This window comes from Mauremys reevesii, linkage group 5 (genome assembly GCF_016161935.1).
Source record: "Mauremys reevesii isolate NIE-2019 linkage group 5, ASM1616193v1, whole genome shotgun sequence".
Classification (NCBI taxonomy): domain Eukaryota; kingdom Metazoa; phylum Chordata; order Testudines; family Geoemydidae; genus Mauremys; species Mauremys reevesii.
The window spans coordinates 137,314,573-137,324,703 of record NC_052627.1 but is presented as its reverse complement, the minus strand read 5'-3'; the positions used below and the strand labels follow the sequence as shown (position 1 = coordinate 137,324,703).

At 53.2% G+C, this 10,131-nt stretch overlaps 1 protein-coding gene across 3 annotated transcripts; it reads left to right on the top strand.

The window, feature by feature from the left end:
- The first annotated feature begins 287 nt into the window (after positions 1–287).
- LOC120405649 (C-type lectin domain family 4 member F-like) lies at positions 288–8,854 on the top strand. 3 transcript variants are annotated; one of them, XM_039539318.1, is made up of 7 exons: positions 288–414; positions 2,075–2,191; positions 2,897–3,001; positions 4,282–4,338; positions 5,186–5,337; positions 7,693–7,811; positions 8,430–8,854. In XM_039539318.1, the coding sequence occupies exons 1-7, from the start codon at positions 354–356 to the stop codon at positions 8,590–8,592; spliced, it is 774 nt and encodes a 257-aa protein (XP_039395252.1). In that variant the 5' UTR covers positions 288–353; the 3' UTR covers positions 8,593–8,854. The 3 variants fall into 3 exon arrangements, with proteins under 3 accessions (XP_039395252.1, XP_039395251.1, XP_039395253.1); XM_039539317.1 differs by lacking the exon at positions 288–414 and having other exon boundaries at positions 1,931–2,191; XM_039539319.1 differs by lacking the exons at positions 288–414; positions 2,897–3,001; positions 4,282–4,338 and having other exon boundaries at positions 1,931–2,191.
- Positions 8,855–10,131: the final 1,277 nt, after the last annotated feature.

Sequence of the window (10,131 nt, the reverse complement as noted above, 5' to 3'; positions counted from 1 at the left end):
AGGACACCACAGAGCTCTCAGATGGGAACGTTTGGTCATTGTTGACATGGGACAGATCAGTGCCCTAGCAGGGAAATGTCCCGTTTTGATAAGATTATTAATATTAAAGTGAATATGGGCCCATGGTATTTGCCTAGCAGGCAGCATGGCTTCTCTCTCTTGTATTTAATTCAAAGGCTACACGCAAGCCCAGCCTTAAAGTCTGTGGTCTGAGGCTTTTCACCCTCCCAATTACAGAGCTTGCTGTCCATTTCCATTTCTGGGCATATTCAAATGTGTTAACCAGCCTTTGTGAAACCGCTGCTTAAAGGAAACCATTTATCAAGCGTTCAGCTCACAGGGAAGGACAGAGAATGGCAGACAAAAAAATTTATATGAATGTGAATATTGGAAAACCACCTCTCCAGTCTCCAGGTAAGGACAACACATGCTGAATCCATTATGCCAATTTGCCTTGTTTTCTTGGACTCCCAATTCTTGGCACTGGCTGGCCTGGGAAAACAGACCCACAGCTCAGCCCGGCTCTTGGAAAACTTAAGCCCAGGAGGGAGCAGCAGCACATGCAGTGGACAGGAGGGGTTTGGTCTGGTCTTGATCTTTCGTTCCTCCCGGGAGGAGTGTGCAAGCTGCGCTCCCATCTCACACTGAGACCCGAACCCCACTAGCTTATCCAAACAAACCAGACGTGTGAGGGAACTTTTCAAGAGCTGAGTCAGTTTAGGGGGAGACGTGGGGTCAGTTTTCAGTTCATCGGAAGTGATTCTGTTCAATATCTTCATCAGTGATTTAGATAATGGCATAGAGAGGACACTTATGAAGTTTACGGACGATACCAAGCTGGGAGGGGTTGCAAGTGCTTGGGAGGATAGGATTAAAATTCAAAATGATCTGGACAAACTGGAGAAATGGTCTGAAGTAAATAGGATGAAATTCAATAAGGATGAATGCAAAGTCCTCCAAATGGGAAATGACTGCCTAGGAAGGAGTCCTGCGGAAAGGTATCTGGGGTCATAGTGGATCACAAGCTAAAGATGAGTCAACAGTGTAACATTTTGGGATGTATTAGCAGGGATGTTGTAAGTAAGACACAAGTAGTAATTCTTCCGCTCTACTCCACTCTGATACGGCCTCAACTGGAGTAGTGTGTCCAGTTCTGGGGGCCACATTTCAGGAAAGATGTGGACAAATTGGAGAAAGTCCAGAGAAGAGCAACAAAAATGATGAAAGGTCTAGAAAACATGAGCTATGAGGGAAGATTGAAAAAATTGGGTTTGTTTAGTCTGGAGAAGAGAAGACTGAGAGGGGACATGATAACAGTTTTCAAGTACATAAAAGTTTGTTACAAGGAGGAGGGAGAAAAATTGTTCTTCTTAACCTCTGAGGACAGGACAAGAAGCAATGGGCTTAAATTGCAGCAAGGGAGGTTTAGATTGGACATTAGGAAAACATTCCTAACTGTCAGGGTGGTTAAGCACTGGAATAAATTGCTTGGGGAGGTTGTTGAATCTCCATCATTTGGGATTTTTAAGAGCGGGTTGGACAAACCCCTGTCAGGGAGGGTCTAGATAATCCTTAGTGCTGCCATGACTGCAGGGAACTGGACTAGGTGACCTCTCAAGGTCCCTTCCAGTTCTGCGATTCTCTGATTCTGCCTCCCAGATTCACAGGAATTGCCTTACCAGGTAGGTCCATGGTCCTTCCAGCCCAGTGAGCTGCCCCTGATGGTGGCCAGTTCCAGATGCTTCAGAGAAAAGTGAAAGAAACCCCAAAATGGGGCCGTTATGGGAAAAAGCTGCCCTGAGGGGACATTTCTGCCGAAGCCCACACAGGTAGCGGTTGGGTGATGCCCCCGGAGGGTTTTTAATCCCTTATATTTAACTGTAGATATCCATCCAACTGCAAACCTTCTTCCAACTGTACGGAGCTCCTGGCCTCAATAATAGCTACGTAAGCGCAATGTGGTTTTGGCTTTCTATCGACTGGGATGTCTCCTCACTAGTGAGGGTGAGCCTGGCAGTGCAGAGCTTAGATGGGCTTCAGCTCCCATGGAAATATTCCTCTTTTTCCCCACAAGCGAAACCTCCTGAGACGCCAGCTGCGCCATCTCGCAAGACCTCAGACATCCTCTGTGCCCTGCCCGTTGTTCTGAGCGTGGCTCTGGGCATCTCCCTCATTGCAGTGACCGTCATGTGTAAGTTCCACCCAAGTGCAATGTTCAGTTCCAGGTTCTTGTTTCTAAACACAAGCAAAACGGATGTAACGTTTCTATTAATGGAAGGGGGAGGGGGTGGGGATCCAGGCTCTCCGCAGCATCCATTCAGGTGGTGGTTCCCCACCAGCTCAGACAACAACATCCACCTTGCTGAGCTGGGGAGATTTGCAGGTTCTTGGAGTGTTTCTATAGATACTTAGGGCCAAATTATGTCTGGCCCTAACATGGGCTTGCAGCCAGGGAGGGGAAATCATGCAAGGGCCAGTGTTCGGGGAGCACACGGCTGCTCTCTTGAAGTGTGTCTGTGGCTGCAGTTACCCCACAGGGGATGGAGAGGGATAGCGAAATGGTGAGCCGCTGGCTCTGCCACACTTCTCTGCACGGCCCATGGACCTGGCTGGGCATGCCAAGGACACGGGCTGTACCCCCCAAAGGAACAGTGTCATGTGCACTCGCAGGGTGGGGGTTCCAGGGAATATTCTGGGGTTCCCCCTGCCCAATGCGGACGTGAGGCTAAATGTCAGTGAGGCTCCTGAGGGGGAATTTTCCCGATTCTGGTGTTCGTGTTGCACAGATGATAAAAATCTCTCATAGATTAGAGAGCAAATCATTCCCCACACGCCGAGAGTCTGTTCTCTTTCTCTGCTAATGAAGCGCTCTGACCCCTGACCATGTGATTCCTAGATTTCCAGGGACAGAAAAGGCTACGAGACGTAGAAGAAGCGGTTCATAAAATCAGAGCCTCTCTGCAGCCCACCACCACCTTGGACACCTCAAAGGAGCTGGACAGTAAGTGGGGGAGCAAGGTGTGCGCTTTCTGCCTTCTCTAGCACGGGGGACTTCTCCGGTCCCCATCACCGCAGTCTCTGAGCCCCTGGCACTCTCTGATGTATTTATCCTCACAACACCCTGGGAGACGGAGCCCATTGTGCAGATGGGAACTGAGGCACCGAGAGGCTAAGGGTGTGTCTACACTGCAGCTGGGGCCGAGCCTAACAGCCCAGGTAGTCAGATGTGTGAGCAGCATGGACATTGCAGGATCGGCGCCGAGCAGGCCGCAGGACTTCCTGGATAGAAATGAGCAAAGCCAGCTTAGTGCGAGTCTGTCAGCTCTCAGCACGACTTGGAGCGTGGCCAGTTTGTATTTGAATCACACTCTTCATACAGGAACTTTAAACCCACACAGGTTACTGGCCCTGCTTTTGTTTCCTCAGACATTGTGGGTGATACTGGAAATGAGCTAAAGTCAAACCCGGTTCTGTTGTTGTGAATAGGGATGATCTGTGTTTAATACAGCAGCAGCCACGGTGGGCTGAGTGCTGCACAGACCCATAGGCAGCCCCAGTCCCTGCGGGGTGAGATCACAATCTGGGTCTTGAACTTTCACTTTCTGGGGCTCTGGGCGTATCTCAGACAACCAGAATCACATTGACGGGATCAGGGCGCCCTCCAGCCGTCCAGCTGGCACTGGGCCGAGGAAACATTATTAACCCTCTGGCAAGTGACAGAGTGTAAAAGCCGATCTGTGGCTGAGATTTTTATGCAGCACATGAACAGGAGATGGGCCTGAACCGACACCCTGGTACTGACCAGGCCTGAACGCTGGCGGGTTCCAAATCCAGGCCTGGATCCTGGTGCCATGGCTCAGGCCCAGGGACATTCCTGTAGCCCCAGTTTGTCTGCAGGCTGCAGGTGACCCACTCGGCGTTCCAGAGGCAGGAGGGAACGGGGGAGAGGCGGCACTGCTCATCTCCTTGTGCCCTGGGTTGGCTGTGGGCTGCGGTTTAAGGCTAAGCATGGCTGTGTGGCTAGGGAGCTGGGCTGGGTTTCAGGTACCTTGATTTCAAATTCTCGGCACCTCTCCCTGCACCTCAGTTCCCCATCAGTAAAATCATCCTTTATTTCTCCCACCTCGTGTCTATTTTGACTGTGAGCTGTTGAGAGCAGGGACTGTCCCCTCCTGTCCGTACAGCGCCTGGCACACAGGGGCCTGCAGGTGCTGCTCTACTGCATGTGCCGATAATCAAGTGTTCTGCATCTCCACTGACGTCACTGTGACTTTCTTCTAGCTCTGCAGCTATTGGATGAAGTGCAGGCAGGAGTCCGGATGCTGAAAGCCCAGCTGGGTAATGTCAGGGCAGCGTATGGAGAAATCCAGATCCGTTTGGACGTCAGTGTGTTAGGCCTGAATAAAGAAAGTGCAGCCTATAGAGAAATCCAGATCTGTTTCTCCTGGTGCTGAGGATGAACGGAGGATTTCAGGCTCCCATGCTGACAACACAGCGCCTTTCACCATCACCAAGTCCTCTTCCATTAAAGATCACCTGTGCCCACACCGTGGTGATCGGTGTGGAGTTAAATTACACCCTAGGTCTCGTTAGCCTAACGGGAGCACCCAGCTATCAGCTCTTCTTAGACGGTCCAAACCTGTCAGCTCACAGGCAGAAAGGGATCCTGGCATTTCAGCGTATGGGGCGTTACTTTCAGAACCATCCCTAAGCCAGCACCCCCGGCAGGCTGTTGGGGGAGTTGCCAAAGTGCAAAAGACTCAAGACCTTCACCACTTATGATCATTTAAAGATGTTGATACAGAACCAGGGGATGTTCCACTTTGGGCAGCTACATTCCCCCTCCTGAATTCCCCCTGCCAGCTCAGCTGAACAGTAAGTCTCCCCTTTCCCATTACAGCCGTGCTGCTCTGCACTGGGACCAGCGCCCGTGCTCCAGCCCAGATGCAGCTGCATTTCAGTGCTGGGGGAGTGACCCCGTGGTGTCTGCTTTCTGCAGCGCTCTTTGGGATCCATCATGTGGCCACAAAAGTTACTTATTGTGATGCTGGAGAATCAGGATTCAGAAGCTCCCTGAGCTTGGGGCAGCTGAAGGGAGGGGAAATGCAGCACTAAAAACCCTGAGCTCCCTGCGTGTGTCCCTGCGACTTTAGCCCGGGTGTCTCACCTCAGTCTCTGCTCCTAGGTGACGTGCTGACAAAGCTCTCCAGGGGCTGGAGGTTATACAGTGGGAACCTCTATTACTTTTCACAAGAAAGGAAGTCGTGGGACGAGGCCGAGCAGTTCTGTGTGTCTCAGGACTCGCACCTGACCTCTGTCTCCTCCCAGGCGGAACAGGTGAGTGCAGGAAGCTCCTAGGAGCTTGGATAATGGGGCAGTGCCTTGTTTCATACCAGAAGGAGGTGGCAAGTGGCAGGTGAGGTTGCAAATCTGTGACATGGCTTGTGGCAAACTATTGGAGAGGATGCCAAGCCTTGGAACCTGACTCAGGGGATTCACCCATCAGTTTAAAAGCAGAGATGGGCCGAGGAACAGTGCCAGAGTCTGGGATGCTGGGGGAGGGGGATTTGGGGTCAGGCTCATTTCTGATTTTCCCTACTTCCAGTGTAGCATTTCCAGCAAACCCAATGGCCTTTCCCAGTGACGACCCACTTTGACCTCTCTCCCCAGTCCGAGGGCTCAGGCAGTGGTGGATTGTCCAATGGGCTGACGGGGCCTGTGCCCCGGGGCTCTGGAAAAATGGGTTCCCCACCCCCAGCCGAAATCCACCATGGGATGGCGGAAGCCCGTAGCCCCAGCAGAAGTACCGGGCAGGCAGGTGGGGTGGGAGAAGCCCCAGCGCCCCAACCCCACTTCCCAGCAGAAGCACCAGGCAGCAGGGGAAGCCCCCCCACCTGGCTCCACGCTGCAGCCCTGGGATCGGAGAAGCACTCGCTCCCTGTGAGGCCTCAGGGCTGGGGGAGCTCTTACTCCCCGCTGCAGCCCCAGGACCGTGGCGAAGGTACAGAGCTTCTCCGGTCTTGGGGCCACTGTGCGGGGTTGGCCAGAAAGGAGAAAACGGTTGCGGGGCCGCAGTCAGGGTTGCCAGGTGTCCGGTTTCTGACCAGAACACCCAGTTGCAAAGGGACCCTGGTGGCTCCGGTCAGCACCACTGATTGGGCGGTTAAAAGTCCGGTTGGCGCAGAGTTGGCAGGCTCCGTACCTGGCTCCACGCGGTTCCCGGGAAGCGGCCATCATGTCCCTCCAGATCCTAGGCCTAGGGGAAGCCATGGAGGATCCATGCACTGCCCTCACCCTGAGCGCCAGCTCCGCAGCACCCATTGGCTGGGAACGAAGGCCAATGGGAGCAGGGGTGCTGGAAGAGTTTGAATAGTGAGACTGCTGCCAGTCATTGAACCAAACTGCAAACCCTGTACATAATGGAAGGCACTTGAAGACAGAGGGTGCTGCAGCACCCCCTCCCCCCGCACATACACACCTCTAGTTCCAGCACGTTTGAATGGGAGCTGCGGTGGCGGGGCCTGCGGGTGGGGGCAGCATGCATAGCCCCCTGGCTGCGCCTCTGCCTAGGAGCCAAAAGGACATACTGGCCACTTCCTGGGAGCCGCCTGAGGTGAGTACCACAGGGAGCCTGCACCCCGCACCCCCTCCCATGCTCCAACCCCCTGCCCCAGCCCTGATCCCCCTCCCGCATCCAAACTCCTGTCTGGAGCTCGCCCTCCACCCCTTCCCACCCCCCTGCCTCATCCCTGAGTCCCCTCCCACACTCCAAACTCCTCAGCCCCATCCTGGAGCACCCTCCTGCACCCCGAAACCCTCATCCCCGGCCCAACCCCAGAGTCCTCACCCCCTCCCTCACCCAGGCCCCATCCCAGCTTTCAGACCCTCCTGCACCCCGAACCCCTCATTCCTGGCCTCACCCCAGATTCCACACCCCGAGCCAGAGCCCTCCCACCCTCCCACACACTGCACCCCAACCTACTGCCCCAGACCCCTTCTGCACCCTGAATCCCTCATTTCTGGCCCCACCCTGGAGCCAGCACCCTCAGCCACAGGCGGAAGGGGTGGGAAGCCCCCACCACCACCACTCGCTCTAGCCCAGGGCCCCAGGAAACCTTAATCCTCCTCTGGGCTCGGGCCTGAGCTCCTGCTGGACAATCTAGAAGCCTGTATCTGGAAGGCTTGTGTGCAAGGGGCCATGCACCTCTCAGAGAATCCTCGCTCCCCACGTGCCCACTGCAGCCCTCACCCGAGGGCTCTGTGGCACTTTCTGAGGAGGAAAATCCCACCCTCCGGCAGGGCCAGACTTTGCACCCAGTTCTCTGCTCTGAGCTTTGCCTCCTGCAAGGGCAGGGGGCTGATGTGAACTCTGAGGTGCCCGTCAGTACCTGCCGCAGCCCAGCTCTGAGGGGGCTGTGGGGGGAGTGTTCTGAGACAGGTCCCTGCTGTTAGCCCCAGGCAGATACAGATGCAGACGCAGACACAGAGATGCTCCAGGGCTCCCTCAGGGTCTCCCAGCTAGTCACTGTCAGCGTTGGGGGCAGGACACCGCGTCTCCTGCTGCCCAGTGCCCTGCTCACACCACCAGACGCCCTTTCCTCTCCCCCCAAATCTGTTCAGCCCAGGCAGCTGCGGCTGCATCCTGCAGCCTCTCTTGGGTGACCTGCACATGCTGCAAACTGTGTTGTGCAGGAGTTTATCTCCAGCGAGACCCAGGGAGAAGATCACTGGATTGGACTCACCGACCGGGAGACAGAAGGCAGCTGGCGCTGGGTGGATGGCACAGAATACAGAGCAGACGCAAGCAGGGGGTGAGTAAAGCTTGAGAGAAGTGATTATTTATTACACGATTGGTCACAAGCTCTTTCGGGCAGCGTCTGTGCACCCCCTGGTGTCTATGCAGCACCCGGCACAGTGGGCCCGATCCTGAGGGAGGCCCCCGGGCGCTGCCACGACAGCAGTGAATCCTCTCAGGAATTTCTGCTAATGCCCCTTTGCTTAGAGCAGGAGCCTCAACACGGAGTGTGTGTTCAGTGCCCACTGAGACCCAGGGCCAGAGCCTCCCCTGGGTAACTCGGCATTGACTGGAATGAACCACAGGGATTTACACCAGCTGAGCGTCTGGCCCCAAGTCGACTCAGTGCAGCCAGGGGAGTCTGGAGTGAGCGGCAGGTTCCCGCTCCCCTTGGGATTGCGCTGCGCTCTCCCCTCGGTCAGGCTGGGCACGGGGAGGCTGTGGGGCCGGGGCCATGGCCAGAGCCAGCTGCAGTCGGTGCAGTGACCTCAGGGGGCTGTGGGCGAGGCCCATAAGCAGGGCCAGGGAGAAGTTAATGACTGACCCCAGCTACCCCTGTCAACAACAAAGAACAGAACTGAGCTCAGGAATTGGCTGTGGTTCTCCACGGAGACATTAACACTCTGATCCGTAGGTTCTGGGGGGAGAATGAGCCAAACAATTATGATCCGGAGAAAGATGGTGGAGAAGACTGTGTTCACACCGAGCCAAGAAAACGGAATTTGTGGAATGATGCCAACTGCACTCAGCCTTTCAGGTGGATTTGTAAGGGGGCCCATGGACAGGCTGGGCTGTGACATGCAGGTCCCATCATCTCAGAAAGCACCTTAATTTCCAAGCTATGGAGCATATTTTCCAGCCACCTGCCAATGAGGAGCCCTGTGCATGGGGTGGGGCCGCATGGGATGTGCATCGCAGGGACGCTTTGTCTTGCTGTGATATTTCTGGCTGTGGGAGCAACGGCTGTCCTTATGCCGCTCAGTGTGGCTGGCTCTGTAATTTGTATGTTTCCAGGTCCGTCACTGAATAATTCTTTGGATTATGGAGTTATTGTTTCACAATCACCCAGTAAATCATGATTTCCTTGACTCAAATTTCTAATTTTTGCACCTTTGGATCAGATATGGACTTCACCTGAGTAGGGAGGGAAATAGACTTCTAGGATGGAGGCTGCCACAACTGATTAAGAGAGGTTTAAACTAGGAATTTGGGGGAGATGGTTGGGAGATGTCCAGGTAATCTCCACACCGGATTTTAACACTGAGAGGGAAGAAAATGAAGCAAGAAACGATACTGTTGTGGGTAGGAGAATGGACATATGGAGGAAGGGTAGTGTAGATACCATTCTAATAGGTGATACTGGTGGTAAAATATCTGGGCCTAATCAGGTAAAGAATGTGAGTGAAGCCAAACAGCAAGAATTAAGATGTTTGTACACCAATGCGAGGAGCCTAGGTAACAAAATGGAGGAACTAGATCTCCCGGTGCAGGAAGTGAAACCAGATATTATAGGGATAACAAACATGGTGGAGTAGTAGTCATGACTGGAGTACAGGTATTGAAGGCTATGAGCTGTTTAGGAAAGACAGAAATAAAGGCAAAGGTGGTGGGGTAGCATTGTATATCGATGATGAGGTTAACTGTAAAGAAATAAGAATGGATGGAATGGATAAGACAGAGTCTGTCTGGGCAAAAATCACAGTGGGGAGGAAAGCTACTAGAGCCTCCCCTGAGATAGTGCTTGGGGTGTGCTACAGTCCACCAGGATCCAACATGGATATGGATAGAGACCTCTTTAATGTTTTTAATGAAGTAAACACTAATGGGAATTGTGTGATCATGGGAGACTAACTTCCCAGATATAGACTGGAGGGCAAGTGCTAGTAATAATAATAGGGCTCAGATTTTCCTGGATGCGATAGCTGATGGATTCCTTCACCAAGTAGTTGCTGAACCAACAAGAGGGGATGCCATTTTAGATTTGGTTTCGATGAGTAGTGAGGACCTCATAGAAAAAATGGTTGTAGGAGACAAATGGTTCAAGTGATCATGAGCTAATTCAATTCAAACTAGATGGAAGGATAAACAAAAATAGATCTGGGACTAGGGTTTTTATTTCAAAAGGGCTGACTTTAAAGAATTAAGGAAATTAGTTAGGGAAGTGGATTGGACTGAAGAACTTGGGAATCTAAAGGTGGAGGAGGCCTGGAATTACTTCAAGTCAAAGTTGCAGAAACTATCAGAAGCCTGCATCCCAAGAAAGGGGAAAAAATTCATAGGCAGGAGTTGTAGACCAAGCTGGATGAGCAAGCATCTCAGAGAGGTGATTAAGAAAA